The sequence below is a fragment of the Equus caballus genome, chromosome 6 (genome assembly GCF_041296265.1).
Source record: "Equus caballus isolate H_3958 breed thoroughbred chromosome 6, TB-T2T, whole genome shotgun sequence".
NCBI lineage: Eukaryota > Metazoa > Chordata > Mammalia > Perissodactyla > Equidae > Equus > Equus caballus.
The window spans coordinates 17123168-17149192 of record NC_091689.1 but is presented as its reverse complement, the minus strand read 5'-3'; the positions used below and the strand labels follow the sequence as shown (position 1 = coordinate 17149192).

General features: G+C 41.0%; 1 protein-coding gene across 2 annotated transcripts in view; it reads left to right on the top strand.

Moving 5' to 3' along the window:
• The window catches only part of DNER (delta/notch like EGF repeat containing), a 302387-nt gene that overhangs the window by 258414 nt on the left and 17948 nt on the right, over positions 1–26025 (top strand). The window contains exons 9-11 of one of the 2 annotated variants that reach the window (XM_023642489.2): positions 2414–2536; positions 13462–13575; positions 22787–22918. In XM_023642489.2, the coding sequence (XP_023498257.2) occupies positions 2414–2536; positions 13462–13575; positions 22787–22918 (369 nt within the window). The remainder of the gene's footprint in view (positions 1–2413; positions 2537–13461; positions 13576–22786; positions 22919–26025) is intronic. The other variant, XM_070270583.1, reaches the window with a different exon arrangement.

Genomic DNA, 26025 nt, shown 5'->3' with positions numbered 1-26025 from the left:
TTTAGTTTGTTTCCACCTCTTGGCTATTGTCAATAATGCTGTAATGAACATGGGAATGCAAATATCTCTTCGAAATCTTGCTTTCAGTTCTTTTGGATGAATATGTAGAAGTGGGGTTGTAGATCATATGAGTGTTCTATTTTTAATTTTTGAGGAGTCTCTGTGCTGTTTTCCGTAGCAGCTGCACCATTTTACATTTCCACTAACAGTGTATGAGGGTTCTAATTTCTCCATATCCTCACCAACACTTGTTATTTTCTGGGTTGTTTGTTTTGATAATGGCTATCCTAACAGGTATGGGGTGATTCCTCATTGTGGTTTTGGTTTCTATTTCCCTGATGATTAGTCATGTTGAGCATCTTTTTGTATACCATTTGTATTGTCTTACACTATTCACAAGAAACAACTCGAAATAGATTAACGACTTAAATGTAAGACCTGAAACTATAAAACTCCTAGAAGAAAACATAGGGGAAAAGCTTCATAACATTGGTCTTCACAATGATTTCTTGGATATGACACCAAAAGCACAGGCAACAAAAGCAAAAATAGACAAGTGGGACTACATCAAACTAAAAAGCTTCTGCACAGCAAAGGAAGCAGTCAGTGGAGTGACAGGCAACCTATGAATGGAAGAAAACGTTTGCAAATTGTATATTTGATAAGGGATTAATATCCAACACTCTCGTAAAAAGGAAGATTTTCTATTGACTCTAGATCAGGAGTCAGCAAACTTGTTTTATAAGGGGCCCAAGAGTAAAGATTTGGGGCTTTGCAAGCCATATGGTCTTTGTTGCAACTACTCAATCTGCCATCATAGTGTGAAAGCAGCCATAGACAATACACAAATGGATGGGTGGGGCTGTGTTCCAGTAAAAACTTTATTTATAAAAACAGACTGGGATAGATTTGGCCTGTGAGCCAAATCTATCTGGTTCTATTAACATTTTAGGGGGATGGTTTTGAGTTGTGGAGGGCTGTCCTGAACACTGTAGGATGTTTAGCAGCATCCTTATACTAGATGCCAGTAGCAACTCCTTCCCTTCCTCCATAGCTGTGACAACTAAAAATGTTTTCAAAATTGCCCACCACCAAAATTGCCTACTGGGGGACGAAATTTCTGTTAAATGAGAATCTCTGATCTAGATGATTGAAATAATCTAATGAAGAGTAATAGGAAATATTTCTCTAAAATTACAAAAGGTAGAGTAAGAGAGAAGAATTGAAAACTATGGCATATTTGTCTTAGGTAGGTCGAACTCTCCTCAAAGACACCATTATCACTCCCTAAATTTGGAAAGCAGTTCAGAAACAACAGAAATGCAACATATTTGAAAAGTGATCTGTTAATAATGCAAATATGAGCTTCACCTACTTTTGTGATAGGCACAAGAAACAAAACAGTTCAACACATTAGCATGTCCTAATGGGACTTTCTGAGTTTGAGGGTTGGCTATGAATTGGAAAGCTGGAAAAAAGCTAGGGGTTTTAGTTCCCACTTGAGCAAGGGTTTATTTTTTCTGCTTATCTGAATTCAGAACCAACACAGGCAGGGTGATTTTTGAAAATGCTCACATGTTTCTCATTGTTTGGACAAGGCCAGACAAAAATGGCCTGGTTTCCCTGCAAATTGGCAGTAACACATGTTTTTGAAAGTTAAAAACAGCATAACATTCACGAGTGAATCTCAAAGAATGTTGTCTTCTTGTCCTTTAGAATAAACACCTGTTTTGCAAGTAGGAGAGGAAAACCATCTTTATTGAGAAAATTGTTGGTTTCTTATTCTTCATTGCTATTATATTTTTAATGATTAAAAAATTTGAGTACAATTTAAAACATTGTAATTTAAGTGATCTTAATTTTAAATAAACAAACAAAAATATTACCCCACATTTCATCGGGTATTTCAGTTAAGCCCTTCTTAGTTGAGTTTCTTTCTTGACTTGGAAAACGAAGGAAATACATTGATCCTCTTCTCCTTTAATAAAATTCTCTGTAGCTAGATATATTTTTCTGATTGATTGGAGGGAAAATGTGGTCCACATCCTTGAAAGGAGCTCTTACTCTCATGTTACAAGTCCTGCCGCTGTCATGGTCTCCTGTGGCCACAGCAGACGCACTCAGTAACCTGTGTCTCTGGGTCACCAGTACTGTTGGACGTGACATAATAATGGGACCATCTGGTGGATAAATGGGGTCACTTCTTTTATACTTGGATCATGAAAAAGGGTGATAAGAACAGACTCTTCCTAGCCTTCCCAAAAATCTACATTTCAATTATACCCCAAGAGACCTGACTCCTTAGATTTTGCTTCTGTCTCTGCCTTACTTTCCAATGAACACCCAACTGCCTTCTTTGCAGTCTGTCCCATGTGGGTTTGTTTGATGGCACGCTTTTCTCTCTGTCCCTCAGGTTACCACGGCCTCTACTGTGAGGAGGAATACAATGAATGTCTCTCTGCTCCATGCCTGAACGCTGCCACCTGCAGGGACCTCGTTAATGGCTATGAGTGCGTGTGCCTGGCAGAATACAAAGGTGAGCGGCCACTTGGCCTTCTTGTACCAAAGTGCCTCTAAATGACTTCATGGATTTCTCGACTTGAATGCAGAAATGTCTAATTGGAGCATGAAATCATTTAAAATAAAAACCAAATGCTGGCGGTGGGATGATTTATGGGGCCAAGGAGACCAATTTGCAGGTCTCGGGTTTCCTCCTAATAAACTGGAAAGTCTCTCTCCTGCCCTTTGCTTCTTCTTGTGTCCTTGCTCTCTTCTCTCAAATGTGTAAAAGGCTGATGATAAAAAGTGGCATTAAATGGACTGTCAGATGTAGATCAAGGACATGGCTGTGCAGTCTGTGGGAGAGGGAACCTTGCTGCTCTGCACTGCTTGCTGGGCAAAGACAGGATGCTGTGCTTTGTGCTTCTGGAGGTGGAATCGCACGTATTGGCAAATAAATTAATTCCCATTAAATCATTCAGTTGGTAGGAAATGTGAGTTCATTTGCGTGGATGCGTGTCAAAGGCGTTCTGCAGAAATAGCTGATGTTGACAGAGTGTTTATAATGTGTGGACCCTGTTCTAAGTCCTTACGTTCGTTAACTTGTAAAAATCCTCACAATAACCCTATGAGGTGGTAGGTAATGGTGTCCCTTGGGATCCCGCCCAGCATGGTCCCAGCGCCCTTTCATCTGCCTCTCCAATGGGCTCCATTGGTGGATGGTGTGGCTTCTTTTGTGGCCATCTGCCCTCTGATAGCAGTGTGCCAGGAGGCCCTTTTGTCAGCTGCTGCACACATTTCTCTAAGCCACAACTTTAGGCCTGGGTTTAGATTTTTGTAATACTTTTGTGGGCTCTATTTATAGCCATTTCGCTTAACCTCTTGCTCCCCCCACCGCTGACTTGATACCATCCATCTGCCTGGTGACCTTGCCTGGCAGCCGACCTTGCTTCTCTTTGGACGCACTCACCTTTATTTAGGTCTTTTCGGTGAGGCTCGCGGCTCCCACAGATGAACCTGATTAAGCTCTTGGATGGAAGGGCTGAAGCTGGGCCAAGCCTCTGCTTTATGTTTGGCAGATCTGATGCTTCTTTCCGAGTGGGATGCCCATTTAGAGCCAGACTTCACAAGGGCAGATGTGCTGGCTTCAGCCACGTGGATTTCAGTTCTAGGTCTAGCAGAGCATTGAGAAATAGGGAGTCATCTCCAAGCTGGAAGGAAGAATAAAGGAGCAATGAGTCAGGAGACCGAGGGAGCTCACCTCACTTGTGCCACTGGTTTCCTAACGAGCCTGGATAAATGTCTTAAACTGACTCATCTGTATTTTGTCTATATAAAGTAAGGACAGTAATGCTTACAGAGATTTCAAGATTCTTCAGTGACAGAATTAGCAGTGGTAAATGTGCTTCAAAAATGAGAAAATTCCGAGATTCTTTAGTTTATTATAAAATTTTATGAAGGAAATTTCATCTTTATAAATGACAGAATCATTAATTGAGTGTATTATGAATATGCCCTTTATGTTCCTGTCTTTGAGACATTGCTCATGTTATCATGACCAAGAAATAAAAAATACAGTTGCACATGCCTGTGTGTGATGACCCACTAGTGTCTCCACAAATTAGACTGGGATCCTGGCCTTTTTCACCTCCTCCTTCCATTTTTCTCAAAGGTATTCCCAAATTTTTCCGCTTCTCCCAAGCTCCATATTAAGTCGTTTGCCCTTAGAATGATTGAATTCACTTCCATCTTCATGGCATAAAAGAGAGGTTTTCATTTTTAAAAGTTTTCAAATTTATTTGATTTGCACATCCTATAGCAATGGTTCTCAAACTTGGGCATCTGTTAGAGTCTGCTGGTGGGCTTCTCAAAACAGGTTGCTGGACCCCTCTGCTAGAGTTTCTGATTCAGTATATTGGGGTGGGGCCCAAGAATTTGAGTTTCTGGTAAGTTCTCAGGTGATGCTGATGTGCTGGCCCGTGGGCCAGCCTTTGAGAACATCCACCCCCTAAACTTATCTGCGGTCACAACGAGTAAACTTTTATTCTCTCCCATATTAGCGGATCCTGAGCTCGTTATCCTGCTCAAGGTTAATCCTTCCATGTATACTCTCAATTCCACCCCTTCTACCTTTTTGTGACCTTCCTCCATCAATTACTGACTCTCTGCTGGGGATGACTCAAGAAGGTAAATGACCCTGGAGGGTACTTCAAACGCATGTGAGCATTTGGGTTCTCAAGGAAAGGGAGATGCTTGGAGCCTTTGCATATGATAGAGTTAGGGGATAGAGTTCTGGGGAGAACTGAGGACTCAATGACCAGCTGAGCCCTAAGGCCCCCTCAGCTTATGGAGAGGAAGTACATGCTGTGAATGCGCTGCATGTGACCCCGGGAGGTAGAGGGCTCTCCTGATCTCATGGACACTGGGTGTCCTGGAAGATAATTGCATGGTGGGGCTGAGATGGTCCTTTCATTTTTATGTGGCTGGGAGAGAATGGTCTCCTGCTCATACCTGGAGAGCCCTGAGAACCCCACACTGGGAGGCCTCTACCATGTGCCTTAGTAGACAGAGCCCAGTTGGAGAAGAATCTCCAATGTCATCTGTCTCTGCCTGACATTGCCAACCTCTAGCCTGGCCAGTACAGGGAGCCTATACCAGCAACTCAAAAAGGGGAAAAAATCTAGGAAATAAAAATAAAATTGCGGCAACAGCCAATGACTCCAAACACTCAAGAGAGGAAGTGAAAAAAGTAATGTATACTACTCAAAATTGAATTTAGATCTGGAAAAGCAAAAGGAGGAACTATTTCATAATAGAAGTAAAAATATGAGAAAATGGAAACTGTGAGTAAAAACAGAGGCAAAATGTGGAAAAGATCCAAGAGATGTTTCCGTCTGAGTGATGGATGCTTGAGAAGAAGGAACACATGGAAATAAAACCAGAATCAACTAATTGCCAAAGGGAGAAGTCTATGAGTTGAAGAAAGTTGAAGTTTTCAAACAGAATGGGCTTATAGAATGCTAGAGGATTAATGATGGAGATGGTACACAATTTGAGATTTCCTGGTAGAATTTCCAAATCCAAGGATAAAGAGATTTTTTTTTTTTTTTTTTTACAAGATTCTACACAGGGAGTACAGGTTACGTACAAAAGAAAGAGAATCAAACCAGTGTTGAGGTGCTTCTCTCTATAACGAAACTAAGCAATAGTGGAACAGTGTTTCAGACTTTTCGATGAAAAGGACTGGCAATTAAAGGATCACTTATATTTGAGGGCAAAAGAAAGGCATTTTATACATTTAAGGATGCAGAAAATATAATACCATGTACCCTCTCTAAGAAAATTATCTTTAAAAATATGAGTATGAAATTGGAACTAAATCAGGACAAAGCTAGTCAGATAGAGGAAGAAAGAGAACAAGAGGAAGAGGGTTATCTTTAAATGCGGGAATAAACTTACATAGATGATATTAATGTGTTCGTGAATGGTAATTTAATGGTGAAGAACAGTCTCTCGAAAAAGATAGACATATCTTCTGTATTAATTATTATTGTTGCATATTGAATTACTACAAGGTGGTGGCTTAAAACGCCACCCTTTTATGATCTAACAGTTTCATAGGTCCAGGCGTGGCTTACTGGAATGTCTGTTCAGGGTCTCACCAAGCTGGAATCAAGGTGTTGGCTGGGCTGACCTCTCATCTGGGGCTTGAATAGGAAAAGATCAGCTTCTAAGTCCTTTCAGGTTGTTGGCAGAATTCACATCCTTGTGGCTGTAGAATTCATGACAGTTTGCTTCTTAAAAGCTGGCAATGATGAGAGCAACCCTCTCCTCTTTCAAGTCTCTAACTTCAGGAGAGGCCCCAACCTTGTTAAGGGTCTCACCTGTGTAGGTCAGGCACACCCAATATTAACTCAAAGTCAACTGATTAGGGACCTTAACTGCATCTTCCAAATCTCTCAACTTTTGCGATATGCTGTTAGTTAGAAGCTCACACTCAAGGGGGGTGGATTACACAAGGGTATGATTCATTGAGGGTCACCGTAGGGTGTGTCCATCATACCTGTTCTTAAGGAAAAATTTAAATGACCACACTAAAGTTTCATATTATTTTAACCAATAGTTTAATCATGGGTTGTAGGGAGGGGAAGTGGGAAGAATTAGAAGGCGTACAAGTGTGTTAAAGATCTTATCCCAACGGGCAGGTTAAGGTGCTTATTTAATTTTGGTGTATTTATGGAGACATTTGGGTTTAGGTTTAAATAAGACTGCAGAAAACAGGAAGGTAAGCTCTAGCAAAGTAGCAATAAGTGGTAGAACTTCCAAACTAAGATTGATGAGGAGGTGGTGGTAGGGTGGGGAGTGGTGGGGAGAGGGTAGGAGGAATTAAAAGAGAGGCGGAAGGGGGCTAAATCATGTTCTCCAATCCAGAGGAAGAGTGAGTGAGGGGAGGAGAAAGGTCACAAGATCCTGTGTCTTTCTCTCCTTGGGAGATGGACATGCTCTCCCTTTGTGGAAGCATTTTTCCCAACATTTAGTTGCATATAGGATGCCTGTATAAACTCAGGAAACTATCAGATGTGGGGCATTGATTTCTAATTAGCGCTTACCTCTGGAGTTAGAACTTGGATAAGTGATATGTTGTGGGGAGAGTTGGAATTTTAACTCCTTACTTTATATACTTTTTTTTTTGGTGAGGAAGATTTACCCTGAGCTAACATCCATTACTAATCTTCCTCTTTTTTTCGCTTGAGGAAGATTAGCCCTGAGCTAACATGCATGCTAGTTTTCCTCTGTTTTGTATGTGGGATGCCTCCACAGCATGGCTGATGGGTGGACTAGGTCCAAGCCAGGGATCTGAACCCACGAACCTGGGCCGCCGAAGCAGAGTGTGTGGAATTTTAACCACTCAGCCACGTGGCTGGCCCCAGCATACATATTTTTTAAGTGGTGATTTTTACTGTTTTATGTTTCAAAAGACAAATAAGAGGGCCAGCCCTGTGGTGTAGTGGTGAAGTTTGGTGCGCTCTGCCCAGGTTGGCTGGTTTGGGTCCCAGTCATGGATCTACACCACTCATCAGCTGTGCCATAGTGGCATCCCACATACAAAATAGAGGAAGACTGGCACAGATGTTAGCTCAGGGCTAATCTTCTTCAGCAAAAAATGAACGAATGAATGAATGAATGAATGAATATAACTTCCTGAAAAGAAAGAGTGCAATAGGAAGTCAAGCAATTATAGCTAAGAATGTTTTGAAAAATGAAAGTAATGAGACGGAAATTCTGCCAGATGTTAAAACCCATTATAACGCTACAATTATTTTTAGATTCGTGTGTTATGGGTGCAAGAATGGACAGCTCACCCAAACTGAATAATGGCCCAGAAACCATTGTCTGTAACAGTGCATGGCTCTTAAAGAGGAACTGCTCGGAATGGGAAGGGAATTCTTTTTTAATGAATGGCGCTAGAAAAAATGGGCTGCTAAACAGAAAAAAGAAATGCTCTTACTCACAGTTGTAAATAAATTCCATGTGAATTGATAAAAAGCCACTCTTCTTTGGCTTCACCTCCTCCTCTACTTACTTCCTCCTTTCCTCCTTTTTCTTTTACAACCAAGTTGCCTTACAGTTGGTATAGACAACACCTCTATTTCCTTAATTTTTATTCTTTTCTTAACTTCTTCAGTTTGGGTCTTGTCCACACCTGCTAAAATGGATTTAGTGGTGACCTAACTGAAGACTTTTCAGTGAAATCCCCGAAGCCTTCTCCTTCAGCTTCCATTTCCGGGTTCTTGACTCTCTGCTCCACTCATCACTGGGTCCCTCTTGAAACTTGCCCTGCTATAGCTTCTGCAGCTCCATTCCTGCACTCTGACTCTTCCCTCTGGCCCTCACTGAATCCGTGTCTTCTGGACACCATGGTTGTGGTTGGTCCCCAGAGTTTCCTTCTTGGCTCCTTTTTCTCTCCTCCTCTTTGCCTTTGTCCAATCCTGTGACTACATCCATTGTCTGAGATGTGGTTTCTCCCTCCTTGAACCCTCCCAGCATTTTCTCTGTGTTTGCTATGATGATTATGGTCAACCTCGTAGTCAATTCCTTCTGGCTTTGGACTTTCCTCTCCTTTACACTAAATCATAATCTCCTGAAAGGCAGTAACTCCATAGCCTCTTTTTTTTTTTTTTTTTTTAAATTCTCAGCATCTCTTGATATAGTGGCTTGCAAAAGAAAATACTCGATAGCTATCTTGAATTGAAACTGCTGCTTAACACACTAATTAGGTAAAGGAAACCAACTTGAACATTTTCTTAGTAAGTTTCCACTGTGAATCATGAAATTGTTTGAAGCAAAAATGCATAGAAAGTCTCAGAGTAACCTTCCTTCAGATGTACTGAAATGCTGGTCCTTCCTTCCAGACTGGTTCAGAGCTAGCTCATGACGGGACGTTTAAGACTCTGGTTAGTGTTCATACCATCGTATTGTCGAAAAGTCAAGTTATTGCCCCATATTGTGTTGATTTTTATTTCTAGCAGAACAAACTAAATGATCAACAGTACACTCATTTGGAATTTTTGGTAACAAACATTAGAAAGAAAATACTTCAATTTTTGATTATGAAAACAACCTAGCAACAATGGTAAAAATTTAGAAAAAAGAGAAAGTTCTAGATAGCTCATAGCTATACAACAGAATACAGGAGCAATGATCATCTGTGTTGTTTCCATCCTTTTTTTAGTTTTTAATGTTTAATATCCATGTTTTTAGAATTATAATCAAGTATACCTACAATTTTGTTTTGTTCTGCTCGTACTTAACATTATATCACATTTGATTTAGAAATTGCTAGGACATCTTCCTAGTTCTATTTTAAATGACTATGTAATGTTCCCATGGTAGAGTATTTATCCATTCCCTTGTTGCATCTAATGTGAGGCTATGATGAGTAATTCTAGAATGAACATCTTTCTTCACGTGATTTTCATACTTTCTGGATTTTTTTGGTGGGGATAGGGTCTCAGAAATGAGGTCACTGGGTTATGAGTTTGATCACGTTATACCTAATTGTTTATTTTTAAAGTCTATAGAAATTTATAGTTGAAAAGATGAGAATTCTTTCTTTGTTGGCTAGAATTATTTCCTCTTTGTAACCAGTGAACAAGAATTTCTGTATATTTTGTGCACCCAGCCCTTCTTAATTAGTGGGATAGCTACAAAAATGGAGAAGTCAGAGTTTCTTTCTTTTTCAGGCTATTATTTAACTAGAAAAGCAGACTGAGACTGGGATCCATGAGGAATAATGAGGCTAAGGTCAAGATGTCAGTTGTAATTTCTGAAATAGTTTAGGAAAGGTTGAGTTCTGTGGGAGTTGAAATACTGGAAAAATTTTCGTGGAGGAAATGTTTGAATAAAATAAGATGATGTCTTAAGGCAGATATTAAGTTCAAAGAACACTTTAAGTTAGTTTTCTTTACCTGGTTTAATTTTCCTGGAGATAAAATAATGATTTTCAGTTTTCAAAATATTAATTATGACTAAATCATGATGACAACAAAGATTTATAATTGGCGCACTACTCTTTGAATTTTTGCTGGTTTTAATTCTAAAATTAACTTCTATAAAGAGTCCTGTTGAAATAGAGATCTTTTCAGAAACATTGCCTCTCTATCCCTTAATACAAAAAGTATGAATTTTTATTAGCTTTGACTGAATTACAGTTTATTTTTGCCGGAGACTAAACATAAGTTTCGTCATAGTGCGTGCTGCGTCCCTTGCCAACGGTGATGCGTGTGTCATTCCACAGACTCAGTCTGAAGTGTGAACCTGGTTTCCGCTGACAAAATAGGGTGTTTTTGAGGCAGATTTGGAATGGCTTCCCACTCTGGCAGTCCTACCTGTGTGTCAGCCAAAGTACACTGACCATCGCCCCTCCTGAAAGGACAGGATTCTGGTGGTCTGTCCAGAATTTCTTCAACTATTACGATATGGCCTCTGCTCTAAAAGACCTCAGAGATTAGTGGGGAGTTCAGACAGGAGAACAGCTAAGTTCTGATGTGACACAGTAACCTCTGTCACAGCGTGAATCTCAGCATGCTCTCGATGACAGTGGCAGAAGAATGGAGTCCAGTCTTGGGAGAGTCAGGTTCAGGTTTCCAGAGAAAGAGTGTTTGAGTTGGGCTTTGACAGATAGAATGTGCTAGGTGAAGACCAGCTTGCAGGAGAGGGTGACGGGGGGGTGCTTTTGTCGGAGGAAACAGGATGCCCAACCCTCAGTGTTGTGCAAAGGCCTAGGACCCCTGGAGAGTGGTGAGGAGTGCAGGAAGGTGGGGCCCAGGGGGCCTGAGGGGGAGGGCTCGAGTGAGGGCGCCTTTGGCCCGTCAGTGGTGTTCATGACCATCTGTGCTCTGTTGTTAAGGTTTCCAGCTCATAGTTGTTCAGCTCTAATGGACAAGCTGAGCAATATGACAAATATTTTTTATATAGGGATTAGCAGGGCTTGGAGTATAGAAATATGAGTAACCAAAGTGCTCACTGGGGACTTTTAAGACCATCTTGCCTCATAGTCATCGTGTTTCTGTGAAGATTAGCTCGTATCTGATCTTGCTGCCAGAAAACCCTCGGTGGATCTCAAGTGGCCGAATATCTTATCTTTTGAAAAAGAGAAGGAACAAGGGATAAAATTATTGCCAAAAAACCCACCCTAAAGGTTGAAATTGCTTATTATCTTGGGTGTTTTCATCAAATCTATCTTATTGAAGGCTTTTAAGGTCAAGATGTTTAAATACTTAGCCTAGACTTAACTTTTCAGCCTTATTTGAAAAATGTGGTAATTTGTGTGTTAATGTATTAGTTATATTAATATCATACAGGCTACACTGGCTAATGTGTTACTAGAAACACGGTAAAGATCATTCTTGATTGTTCTTACTTTAGATCTAATGGAAACCTTTTTTATTTCAGACATCTCTGAACCTTGGGTATGGCTCTATTTCCCATTACAACTGAAAGCCTTCTTTGTCACCTGTTTCTCATTGATCAGCCCCATGGGAACTTGTAAATATGTGAATCCTTGTTTTTTGATAAACACTTTGAAGCAGAAAAGGTTCTTTTGCATTTTATTCTTTCAGTTGAGTCCATGCTGTTTGGGAATCAGTGGGAAAACAGAGATTTCTGGGCGAAGAAGCCATCACACCCAAGTGAAGAAGAGTTACCAATTTTATGCTAATCTTGAAAGGAGTTTGAGCTTTTATATTATCATGAATAGTGGGTTGGTTAAGGATGGTGAAAGTCAGGGAGGCTGATTCAAGTCACTGAGACAGGAAGGGAGCTAGGACACGGCTTCAAGGGGCCCTGTCCCACCAGCATGACACCGTGGGATCAGGGTCATGGTTGCAGGGAAAAAAGTAAGACAGAAAGAAATCTGAAAGGCACTTCAGAAAAATACCTGTCCGAATATGGTTCTCGGATTGGCTCTGAGGGCCAAAAGGTAAAAAGGAATGGAAAGCTATCCGTGCTAAAATACTTTACCAGACTCAACTAAGTCATTAGTGTGTCTACAGATAGGCAATTCTGTTTATATTTCCTCTTACAGGTTTTTCCTCCTTCTTGAGCCCTACTTCTTAAGGCATTGAAAAAGAAAGGAGAGAAAAAATCCCAGCAAGAATAATTTCAGTGACTAAATGATGAGTCATTGGGTGTGGCACTCCTTTGCCCAATATAGCTAAGTAGTAAGTGGAGAGCACATTAAGTAAATCCCATTTGGCTACAACTTGCTTTATGCTTGTTTTTCGAGAGGCTGTCGGGAAGGACAAGCATATCATTATACACATTCTTATACAGAATATACTGCAATCTATCTTCTTCTCCAAACGTGGGGGGTGAGAGAGGGATTAATCCATTCAACCATCTTGGCATTCCAGTGGAGCAACAGCAGAAATCCTACCTTTGGCATAGCATTGTATGTTTTAAAGTTTTTAATAGAACTATAAAATAATATGTACTCGTAAAAAAATTCCAGCGATATAGAAATATATCATGTGTAAGTCAAAGTAATCCATTCTCCTCGGTCCCACTTCAGGCATTTAGATTCATACGTGCACACATAAACTTCTTTTTTCTACTGATGGGAAACTGACTGTTTTTGCTATGAAGATTCTTCTAATGCTTCTTTTTTGTTAAACGGGTGCTCAGCTACACAGAATTGTGTGTATTTCCATGGCCAGTCTGAGCTCCCTCTCAGGAAACTACTTAGCGAGCACAGACTCAGATTCAGAAAGCCTGCGCTTTCAGATCTCAGCTCCCTCCACTACCAGCCTTGTGACCTTGCATTCTTTCCTCATCCATAAAATGGGGGAAGAAGAGTATTTGTCTCATGGGGTTGTTGTGAGGGTCAAGTTAGACGTAAAGCACAGTGTGAGGGACTGGAATATAGTTGTGTACAACACATGTTAACTTTAGTACACGGTGAACAGATTTGGTTTTTAAGAATAAAGTCTAAGTACCAAGCGGCTCGCTCTCTCTGCCCTACCCCCACCAGTTCTCTGAAGTAGAACTGGGGCTCATTTAAATATCTGACTCCAAATCTTCACCTTCAGGCTGCTGCTTATCCATTATATGGACATTTTATGAAGGCCGCCTGGCGATTTTCTGTTTCTTTTGGAGACTTAGAAAGCATTTGTCACTGATAAATTTTATTTTTCAAGGTCTTAACTTTCTGTTCTCCAGGCTTTGGGACATGTGGTCAGAGAAAGTACAGATAAAAGACTTTATAGTGGGACCTATGAGTAGGGATTACATTTGTTGTTTTCTCATAAGGCGGGTCTTTACAACAACCTAAAGTCAATCACACACACAGGCACATACACACACCACCTCCAGGATCTGCTTCCACACTGTTCCAGGCTGTCCCCAGCCATGCGAGCTGGAGCGTCCTTAATGAGTCACCCCTCTGTGTCTGTTTCCTGGCAGGAATCCACTGTGAATCGTACAAGGACCCCTGCGCTAACGTCAGCTGTCTGAATGGAGGCACTTGTGACAGCGAAGGCCTCAATGGCACATGTGTCTGCGCTCCAGGGTTTACAGGCAAGTGATCTGGAAACTGTGTTTTCATATTTACCACAAAATCCCTGAGATTGCAACTGTTAAAAATAAGCCTAGAAACCTCTAGGCATACATTATTGCAAAATATGAAAACCGCTGCAAAACATAAGCAGGGATTGCTCAGATGAAGATCTATTGTAAAACAATTGTTTATCGTTAAGTGGGACTCTTCTGAAATCACTCTTTGCACATAGACTTGCTGAGACCGCCTCTCTATACAATTCCAGAGCTGTAGCTTTGAAACATGAGACATGAGCCGTTACACTAACCTGAAAAGTTTCGGTGTTAATGGAAGTGAGAGGGGGAGAAGGAAGATCAGTCATGTCTTCTGCAGAAATTGCATCCAGCCACAACGTTTATTTTTATTGAAAGATGTAACAGTGACCGGATTTTGAAAAATGAAGAGAGGTGGTGGTGATGGGAAGTCAGGAGGAAATACTGCAGGTTCAGGGTTGATTATTAATGAAGGTAGACATGACAGGTGTAGGGAGGGAGAGTGGAATGAGGAGAGACAACTGCCCAAGGCCAGAGCAGGCAGGCAGGACAGAGCTGGGTTCAAGAGGAGCCTTGGTGGCCATTGAGGTCTGAATGGGAAGCGTCGCTTCTAGACTAGGGGATCCAGCTTAACCGGGGCTCCTTCTAAGTCAACCCCATGGGCTTCAGGGAGTTTGTGAATCTCCAAAAACAGATGTGAAATGTTACTAAGGAGAGCCTCTCAAATCTTCATCAGATTCTCAGAAGGAACTGTGAACCACTGGGGTAGAAAAGATTCCATCCTTTGCTTTTCCAACAGAACCCAGGAGTCCTGAAATGGAGAGTGTAGGACAACGTTTTCAGAGCTTTGCTCAACCAACAGAAGCATTGGGGTCACTCTGGTTTGCAAGTTGGGAATGGTTGACATTTGAGGTGCCCATAGAAGACAGTGGGGGTTTAAGTTGCAGGAGAACATGTTATCATTGGCTGGAGAGCACCTTATGGGCTCCCTCTCCCCGACTAAGCCACTATGGCCACCTCCCAAGCCCTGGAGAGTCTCACAGAGCCTGGGCCTCCCGTCCATCCCTGGGGAGCCCCATGTGTGCTTCTAGGGAAGACGCCAATAGTCAAGATGTGGGAGAAGCAACTTCTGATCTTCTTTCTATTTATGTGTGTCACATCCTGTGTTTTCCTTTTGGGTTTTCCCGGGACTGGGAAGTGGGCTCACTCCAGAAAATGATTCACAGATGGTTTTGTTTTGCTGACTGGTTTATAAACACACACAGACATTTATACTCATCAATGGATGATGCAAAAATAATATTGGAGAAGCATCCTGTTTTTTTTCCCCAGACATTTTTATCCCTTGAATAATAAAAGGCTTGGAAGAAAGATTAGAAAATATAGTGCTATAGGAAAAAAAAACACCACTTAAAATTGCACCACTAGGAGACAACCATTGTGAGCACTTTGATACGTATATCCAGGGGTTTTCCTGAGGGTCTGTGTGTGCGTGATAACTAGTATATGCTGTAAATGCAGAAATTTGAACATAAAAGGAATCATATTGCTCATAGTATATTGTAATCTACTTTTCACTTAAAAATATATCATAAAAATGACTCCACATCAAGAAATATGCTTCTGTTTTATTATTTTTACTGGCTGCCCTGTAGTCCATTATGTGATGTCTCATGATTTTTTTTTAACCCATCCTCAATTCAGTTTTTTGAGGAGTTGAGAACTTTTCCTTATTATAAATAGCACTGCAATGGATATTCTTATATGTACATCTTTGTGTACTTTTCTGATTATTTCTTTAAGCTAAATTCCCAGGAATAGAATCCCTGGGTCCAGGAGAATATTTAGCTATTTCCATATTGCTCTCCAGGAAAAAATCTTGTACTAACATTCACTCTACCAAGAGTGCACAGGAGCGTCTATTTCCTTGTACTCACACACATACTGAGAGTTGTCATTCTGGTGGCCAAAAATGCCATTTCAGGGTTGTTTTAATTTGTAAATCATTGGTTCTTAATGAGATTAAATACTTTGAAAATATATTTATGGACATTTGTGTTTCTTCTTGAACTCCCTATTCAGTATCCTTTGTTTCCTTTTCTACCAGACTATTCATGTTAATCTTTATTCTTGATTTGAAATAGCCCTTTTTAATAAGTATAGTATGTTTTATCTGCTATAGATTGCGAGTATTTTTCCAGTCTCATTTACCTTTTAAATGCATATAGTGTTTTGTTTTGTTTTCTATATATCATATTTTAATTTTATGTAATTAAACCTTAATATTTCCTTTTGGTTTCTTGTTGTTTCATACTAGAAAGATCCTATAGTTCAAGATTTCATAAATATTCTTCTATATTATTCTAATCATGTATGAGTTAATTTCATGGATGCAAATCTTCAATCCATTTGAAATTTATCTTGATATGGGAGATAAAATGCAGTCTTTTCTCCAGAATATTTAGCAAATCTCCAACTGCCTAGTCAGCATTCATTCTTGGATGTCTCTCGAAGACACATCAGACTCATAGGTTTTCCTCTCCTGTCCTCCCTTATGTATTTGCTAGCTCTTTAAATGGTATTTACTGCCTCAAGTTGCTCTGGTCAGAAACTGGGGAGTGATTTTGGTACCCTCCTCTCCTTTCCCCTTACCTGCATCCAGGGAGTCCTCAAAACCTCCTTGATCCTCTCACTTCTTCCCAGAGCCAGCAGCAGCCTGCTTTCACCTCCCTTCTGCACTAGCACAACCTCCCCTAACTGGTCTCCCCACACCCATTCCCCTTCACCCATAATATATTCTCCACACTGTAGACCCTACCAAATAAAATCTAATCCTGTCACTCCCTGCTTAAAATCACCTGTTGCCATTGCATTGTCTTTAAAAAAAGATCAAAACCCTTCACTGGATCATCAAGATCCCAGCCTTTCCAGTCTTGTCCTGGGCCCCCTGTCTGCTTGATTCCTGAATACCCCACGCCAGGCTCTTCTCAATAATGTTCTTCTCTATCTCCTGCCTCCCAGTCCCCTCTGCGGCCCCACCCTGCCAACCCTGCACTCTAGCCTGCAGATCCACCACAGGTGTTTGTTCATGATACTCTCTCTGATCACAGGGAGCAATAGGACCCTTCCACTGAAGTAGGTTCAAACATTAACTGGCCTTTGAAAACAACAAATGTCCATTTCGGTTCAGCCTTGGTAATTTTTCAGACTGTGGAGGATCATATAATAGTTCCCAAAGCTGTTTGGAGAGTTGTACTGTTAACGCATTTTGCAGAACACTGGTCCCATGAGATGCTCCATGGAAAAAAGACCTGTGGCCAAATAGATTTGGTACCTGGTACATGCCGTGTGGAGATTCATAAAGGATGTCCACATACTAAAGGCTCTGAAAGGTCTTACAGTAAAGAATCTTATTTGCCTTTGTTTATTTTCCGAATATATTTGATCATAGAGCCTTTCTTTTCCCTTAAAAAAGAACCTATTGTATTCTGAGAACTAGCGTTCCATGGGAGAGGCTGATAAAATGTTAACGACCACTGTGCAAGGAATAACGGTGCCTCTAACTCTTTGAGTTGCTACCTTGGAACCAAATACTCTTTCAGGATAGCTGAGGTTTGGCCAGATTTACTCTTGGCCAACTATTAAGTGCTCAAAAGCTCCATAATTGACTGAGTGGAGTGAATTAGGCAAATTGTTGTTATCTCATTATATTCTCAATCCAATGTCACCCTTACCTTAGGAGACTGGCTTTTTCAGTTTGTGTTTATTTTACTCATCTCTTTCTAGGTTCTGTAGGTAGATCTTTAGATTATTGATTTGAGACTTTTCCTCATTTCTAATGTACACATTTAGTGCTATAAATTACCCCCTCAGCACTTCTTTGGCTGTGTCCCACACATTTTATGTTGTATTTTCATTTTAATTCATTTTAATGTGGTTTTTGTTTTTAGGTTTCTTTAGATTTTCTCTTTCATCTATGGGTTTTTTGTTTTTTTAAGATTTTATTTTTTCCTTTTTCTCCCCAAAGCCCCCTGGCACATAGTTGCATACTGTTCGTTGTGGGTGCCTCTAGTTGTGGTATGTGGGATGCCGCCTCAGCGTGGCTTGATGAGCAGTGCCATGGACTCGAACCAACAAAACACTGGGCCGCCTGCAGCAGGGCGTGCAAACCCAACCACTCGGCCAGGGGCCCAGCACCTCTATGGGTTTTTTTTAAGTGTGTTACATTGTTGGGACTTCTTTTTTCTGCACCTTTTGGCATTTCTGGGTTGCTGGCTTCTTCAGTACCTAGCCTGGAATATATGAGGCCAAAAGAAAACTCAGGGAGCTCAGCATCAAATTTTTCCTTGGGTCTGAGGTTCCAAGCCAGTCTGTCTCCTCTTGACCTCTTAGAATCTTCTCATGTTTGATTTATATATGAGGTCCAAAGTTTTCACTTGTGCTTAGAGGGAGGACTAGGAAAAATATATCTGCTCCATCTCTTTGGAAGCAGATGTCTCACTCTGGCTGTTTTAGAATTTTTTCCTTTATTACCGGCTTTTAGCAAATTGGTTGTGATGTGCCTTAATGTGGTCTTGTTGGTGTTTATCCTACTTGTGGTTTGTTGCACTTCTTGGATCTATGGTTTTATTGTTTTCATCAAATTTGGAAAATTTTTAGCCATTATTCTACCAAGTATTATTTTATGTCCCGTGCCTTGCCCCCTCTCCGTTTCCTGAGACTTTAATTATATCTGTGTTACACTACTTAAAATTGTACAACAGGTTACTGAGTCTCTGTTCAGTTTAAAAACAACTTGTTTTTCCTGAGCTTCACTTTGTCTAGCTTCTATTGCTCCATTTTCAAGTTTACTAATCTTCTATTCTGCAGCATCTAATCTACTGTTATGACCACTCAGTGTCGTTTTGTTTTTAATTTCAGATATTATATTTTTGACATTTAGAAGTTCCATTCAGTTCTTTCTTGTAGCTTCCATTTCTAGCCTCATTTTTTTCTTGTTTTCCTTCACAGTTTGAACAAAATCCATGTTTACTCCCATCATCAGTTAGTCCTGGATTGTGTCTTTGACTGATTTTTCTTCTGGTCACACGTTCCTGCTTCTTTGTATATCCAATAATTTTTGTTTGGATGCTGGACATTGTGAGTTAAGCTGTTGAGTGGTTGGATTTATTATCTTTCTTGTAAAAGTGCTAGCCTTTTGGTGGCAGGTGGGTAAGTTACTTGCCAATGTGATCCATCCTTTCAAGGTTTGTTTTTATATTTTGGGGGGTGAGTCTACAGTAGCCTTAGCCTAAGGTTAGTTGTGCCTTACTACTAAGCTGTGACCTTTTCCTCAATGGACGCACTGGGTGATCAGTGAAATATCTGCTTTCAGACTTGTGAGAGTTTGAATACTTCTCAGTCTTCTGTGAGCTTTGGGAACTGTTCATCTTTCATCTTGGTTGCCAGACCTATGGAGTTCCAACTTACTGAAACACAAAACAAACTCAACAGATGCAGTGTAGTTCTGATGCTCTTTTTCTGAGTGGTTCTATCTTCTACGGTGGTCTGTCCTACAAATTACAGCTACCTTGGCCTCCACAAACTCCAGTTCTCCTCGGTTCAGTGAAGCCATTGTGTTCTAAATGGGCTCCAGGCAGAAAGCCAGGATGATCATGGTATTCAGCTGTTTTGTTTCCTTCTCTCAGCAATCACAGTCATGCACTGCCTGTCGTCTAATGTCTTAAAAGTTTTTTTTAAAAAATATATATTTCATCCACTTGTCTAATTATTTACAGTGAGAGGGCAAGACGTTCCAGTTACTCAATCATGGTAGAAGACGTTCCAAATACTTTTTTAGCTTTATTTCATCTGGAATGAAATGCTTGTGAAATATGAAGGAGTTATAGTTAAATCAGTCAGTCCAGTGCCTATAATGTAGTAGGTATGTATTTAATACTAGGTACTATGATTATAATGAATGTCATTAATATCATTCAGTGTAGGCTCTATTAACCCAAGGATTTACTAACAGCAGTGACTTTTGATATTTTTATCTTTTTTCATTTTAATTTATCTGAGGAATGCATACAGAATTAAACAGCACACTTGTAAATTTGCATAAATACTGCCAAAGTTGATACCTATTATACATACCTACTATACATATTGCCTCTTAGAAAGTGGTAGATTGAAAAGCAATTGTGAAAGATTTAAAGTTCAGACTCTGATTTCCAGTCTTAGTCAAGTAGAAATTTCATTTAGTATTCTCTTTACAAATGTTATTCAAGCACAACAATGATTTAAAAGTAATTGATTTTTCTCCAACTCAAATTTTAAAAAAGTAAGCAAGTCAATGAAAAAGTCATCTGGCTCAAGCCAGTAAAAGCATAAAGATTTATTAAGTCAACTATGAGTAAAGAAAGATGACATAATATACTAAGAACTCTTCTACTAAAATAAACTACAATATATATTGCTTGGAGGTAGAACGGTGGGGTGTTGAAATGCCTATAAAAACATAATACTCTTGAGTATGGGGAAACATAGATGAAACCAAACTTGCTCTCCATAATTCATAATAAATCTTCAAATACTTTGTGTAAGACTGATGGTAGAAAGCATGATTACCATAAGGCAGAGAAGAGCAGTCATCTTTGGAGTCTACTGGTTGAAATTTTTCTTTGAGTGGCTCCATCAGAATCACCCTGTATTCCTACCACCAGCATGTGACACAGTGAAGGCTTCAAACTGCAAGCCAGTTGGGGGAATAACTGATTAAACCAGCAATGTAGGAGTGTTAGTCTGTAAAACAGGCCATTAGAGTCCATCTAAAAGAATCTGAGAACTGGGCGTCACTCCAGGGTTCTGCCAGAGCACATGTGGAAATAGCTACCAGCTCTTTGAACCCCTGACTGGCGTGAAGTTTGTATCTTTAACTAATGTCATATAATTCCCAGTATAGCTCTAAGAACATTGCAGTGAGAAAAGCCAGACTGGGATAGTTTTGGGATTTTCTCTGGGCCCTAGTCCTTTGGATCCTGGGTCTTAGATATTTGATAAATGTCAACAGAAAGAGTTCATCCTATTTTCTTCTGCTGTTCTCTGTTCCTACCAAAGCCTTCCAATCTAGTTGGTCCCAAGAACAGACAATTCTAGGGATCTGGTACTTCTCCCAACTATGTTAGAACTCCAAGAACCAAAACATGCATCAGGAGTGCTCTGGGCCCTGAATTTGACATTTACCTCCCTAGGGAATTTCTGGACCACAGCAGGACTGGATGAACTGGACTGACAACTCTGGGACAGCCCAGAATTTAGAGGATTAGAAGAGTTTGACGTTGACGTTGGACTTCTGGAGCAGAATGGGGCTTTGGAGGGTTGCTGGACTGTAGAAGTCTGACCATTTCTGTAGCTATTGCTACAAAGTCAACAAGGCATCTTATTTCAGAATTCACGGTATTCAGATTGCCAGCTAAAGAAAGCTATTGTTTAGTCAATATCTCCGTTAAGCTTGTCTTCCTAAATGGTTGGAAAGTAGTGCTGATGGATGTATTTGTCAAGGCCTTTGATTTTTTCCTTTTAACGTTTCTTGGCACGTTCTTGTTTATATGTCTTTTCAACCATGAAATGCTGTTTGTAATAGTTTAGTCATACCCTTTTCCACTCAGAGAGATGCCTCATTAATAGAAAGATAACCTTTGAAATAGGTGAGTAAGAGGCAATCAATTTCGTGTCTTTCCTATTGATGTAAATGACTGTATTTATTGCAGTAAACAAATTCACTTCGACACTACAGAATTATAATCAACCTAGTAGCACCTAGAGGTAGTAAATGTTTTGTTTGACAGATTTTAATTTAAAAATAAAATAGTCAGATGCCAGGTACACAAAGAATGTGATGTGAAACAGACGTGAAATGTTTTAGTGTGAGATTCCCCCTCTGAAGTGGTCTGTGAATGACATATGGTGGTTTAATAAAGACAATGCAAACTAATAGCTGATAGAAAAGCACTTTACTGCTAGTTAAGTAAGCCTGGAAGTAATTGCCCAAGGGTACACTGAAGTATTGCCTTTTGAAAACGGACAAAATATTTGATTGCTCCCTTGCTTTTGTCTATGACTCTAGCAGTGCTAACAGCTTTTTTAGATCACTTTTTACATTTAACTAAGCAAATGGAGGCATATTTGTAAAATTTCTTTTTCTCATTTTCAGCCCTTGCAGAGAGATTCCCTCAATTTGAAGTCTCCTCTTCCATTTAGCTTTGAAGAAATGCTTTTAAGCTTAAGAAGCCTACCCGTTTTGTATTGATTCATAGTATGGCTTTAAAATCACACGAAGATGGCTTTGTTCATGTAACTTTCAATAACAAGCCATTTCCTGGAAGTTGATGTTTGTACCACAGTGACATCAGGCCATGTCCTGCTTTGTTTGTTCAAACTCGGCTCTCTCAAGGGGGCAAGGATGTCCCAAATGTTGGGTCAAGGCAGGGTCAGGAGCTCCAGGTCACCTTTTTTATTATGGGAGAAGGACAGACTCGAGTGAATGTCAGCTTCCGTGGGGTCACCCAGGGGGGATTATGTCATATTTAGGTTAACCCCAGACTTCACAACCGTCTCTCCTTAGGAGGGCCTGATGCTCTTCCTGAGCATTTCAGTCCCTCCCAGAAACATATCCAGGGATTTGGAAAATGGAATAAATTTTCCTACTTGACTCAGGCTAGGCACACAGCTGTGCCCTAGAACTCTACAGAAAATAGTCAGATGTCCAGACTCACACGTTCAGACACTTGGCTACAAAACATCATAAACTGGTGAGTTTTCAGCTTTCTGGAGTTTCAGAAAAATAAATAAGAAGATTCAGCTGATTAAATCCAAAATAAAATCGATGTCTTTAATAAAATCGGGCACTCAAGTTTGCTTTTCCAATAAACCTCGAAAGGTTTATTCAGACACGGGAATCGGCTTCAGTTAACTTGTTCAATAGCCTAAAGGGGGTCTTTTTTTTACCAGTACCATTTCTTTTCTTTTAAAATTTTCCTCCAGTAAAAGATCTTTGTCTGGAATTTTGGGAGAGTTCTGCACTTTATACAAACAACAAATGGGGCTCAGTTGCTAGAGATCATGACCCCATCTTCAGCTCTTTGCTTTGCCAGAGAAGTGATGGGTGACAGAACCTCTGGTGCAGCTGTGTCTCTGCTGCTTTTCTGTATCTCCCTAGGTGAAGAGTGCGACATTGAGATCAATGAATGTGACAGTAACCCCTGCCATCATGCCGGCACCTGCCTGGACCAGCCCAATGGTTATACCTGCCATTGCCCACACGGCTGGGTGGGAGCAAACTGTGAAATCCGTAAGTATTTCTGCAGCTCAGCTGTTGTTATTTGACATCACATTTTCGTTCAACAAGAAGAGGATGCTGACTGTGCCCAGCCAGCCCCACGTCACTTTCAGATGAGGTGGTCAGGCCCAGAGGGATGACCTGAGTCACCAATGCCCCCCGAGTCTCAGCTGAGTACTTTCGCTCACTGCGTTATGCCGCTCCCACTCCTTCCTGAGTCGGAATCCAGCCTCTCCATCGGGATGAGAATTTGCCAATGTCATCCAGAGTTCACTGCCGCTAAGACAGCCAAAAATGTGCTTAACAGAGAAGCATTAGAATCGTATCAAAAAATAGAGCCTTTGTGCTGAAAACTTAAAAAAACACACAGAATGTGAACTCACTTTGCACTTATGTCTTCAAGTGTCTTCAAACATATTAGGTTCCATCAATTGCCTGAAGAAACGTCCAGTGACGATGGGCATAAAAGAAAATCTGAAAAGCATTCTGAGCTGCTTACAGCTAAGTGTTCTCTAAAGATGAGCTAACAGAAGTTTGAAAATGTCACAATCAAGACTTTATACATCAAAATAATATGTTTACTAGGATTGAGGTGAAGATGAGGACTGATGTGGAATTGGGTTTTCCGTCGTTTTGTAAACTGTTAAAAACTCAGCTTTGAAAGGTTTCTTCTCATTTGAATTAGTCAAGGTGGTGGGGCATCTTTCATAAACGCTCCCTCCTGGCCTCTCTCACTCCCTTCTCTACTCTTGATCAGGAAAAGACAGCTTATCTGCTGTGAGTTTGGAAGGAAGCAAATACATATACATAGCCCTGTGTGTTTGTCTGTCTCCCTGTCTTCTTCCTGGGCTGGCCTGTCTGCTGCCTCTACTCCTCCATGCTGTGCATGTTTCAAGAGCAGGCCCCTCGCTGGTGGCCCTGCACTGCCTCTGGCTGCACAGGCTTGTCTAATTCTTCGTGTGTGTCTGAGGTGGGGGGTGGAAGTATTGGAAAGCCTTCTTGTCCACAAATATGGCCCACCTTCTCCAGCATCAACATGACCTGTACCAAAGGTGCTATTTGGGCTCTTATATGCTGACTCTTTGTCTTTGCTCTTGGCTCAGAGATTGAGAGGGGAAGAAGGGAATTATGTTAGGCCTCCTCTCAACCTTCCCAAATGCTCTTAAACAGAGTGGTCTTAGGACCAACTGTCCTTGCTGGAGATGAGTGAGACATACTCTCTTGCTGAAGAAAGAGACAGAAAGGGATTCCGATAGGACAAATGCTAAGGGCTGTGATTTGGTGTAGGATGTCAAGTCCAGAATGGTGGGATGTGGTGGTGAAAGGGACCCCAGACCTGGGTGAGCAGGACCTCAGTTCTTGTGCTGGCCGTTGCACGCGTTGTGTGGCTGCATTTAGTTGTGCTGAAACTCAATTTACTTATCCATAAAATGGGACCAGTTTTCGTTCTAAAACTTGGTAATTCTGTGAAATGATAATTTTGTGCTTTGGGGCAGAGTAATACCTACTTATAACTTTCAAATCTTAATTGTGATGATAAATATATAGGAGAGTGTGGATAAGAACTCAGGAACACATAGGATGCCCTCAAGAAGTTTGGAAGTAGAATCCTATAATTATAAAAAATCTAAAATTTTACTTCCTTCTGGTGATGATAGTATAGGCAAGAGATATACAGGATGAAATAATAATAAAGATAAAAATTGGCTTCAAATTCTGGCTCCATCCTATTCCAGCTGTGTGACCTGGACTAACAAATTTACCTCTCAGAGCCTTGTCTTTTTCACTTGTAAAATGGCAATAAGAAGGTTGCTGTCAGAATAAGGGAGGCAAATATGTGCAGTTTTCTGCTATGCAGTAGGTGCTAAATAAATGCTAGCTGCCCTTTCTCTTTCTTCCTATGCTACTGTAGCTCTTATACTATGTGCTACTCCTGGGGAGGACTGACCACGGGCAGTTATCTTTTTAGACAATGCGTGCCCAGGGCATGGTAGCAGTGTGGCCCACCACACATCCTAGTCCACACTTGGGCTCTCTGTTTGCCCAGAAAAGCACTTTCCATTTGATGAGCTCATTTGCACCTTTCCATTAGGCCAAAGGCATTAAAATAAATGTCATCACAGATTAGGCTCTGCCAGGCTCAGTGTTGGATGTTTCTATTTTTCACCTGAATGTAAGAATGGAGAATATGCATATGACGTTTGCGATGACAAGTAGCTAGAGCCAGTGGCCAGCGTCTAGACGACTGGGTCTGAATCAAATGGAGTGGATCCAAAGACCAGAAGTGGAAGCAGAGTCTGGCCTGTCAGTGGGCAGGGAAGATATAAGAGGCCTCCAGTCCTGTGTGAACTATGGAACCCATGGCCTGTGAGGTCTCTTTCTAACCCTGAACATCTGTGCTCTTCTGCAGTGGGCAGAGACCAAGAGGAAGGTGCCTGCATGGTACAAGGTCCAGTCAGTAGATCTCAACGGGAAAGCTCAGATGTACACAGAAAAGAAGGAGGGCCACAGCCCATGTAGCTCCATAGCATCGGAGGGCTACGGAGTTGTCAAAGGTAGTAAAGGAGCCTCCCATTAGCCTGAGCTCTGCCTCTGGTGGCCACATTGCCTGCCTCCCTATTTTACTTACTTCCCTTCAGCCACATTGTCCTGCTTTCTCTTCCTCCAACAGGCCAAGTTCATTCCTGCCTTCAGGGCCTTTGCCTGTCCTGTTCCCTATGTCTGGAGCTCTCTCCCCTCAGATTATAACACAGCTGTCTTCTTCTCAGTGTTCAGGTCTCAGCTCAGGTGTCACTTTCTCAGATACCTTCACTGACAACCTGTATTATTTTCCTATTGTGGCTGTAACATAACACATTACCACAAATTTAATGACTTAAAACAACACCACGAATTTATCATCTTACAGTCCTGGAGGGCAGAAGTCCAAAGTGGGTCCCCCTGGGCTGAAAACAAGGGGCCCCAGGAGGCTCCAGAGGAGAACCTTCTTCCTTGCCTTTTCCAGCTTCTAAAGGCTGCCCATATTGCTTGGTGTGTTGAGAAGCCGGAGCTGGAGTATTGAATTAAGAATATCAGATTATGCGGAATGAGGAGGCACATGCCACCCATACAGGGTCAGC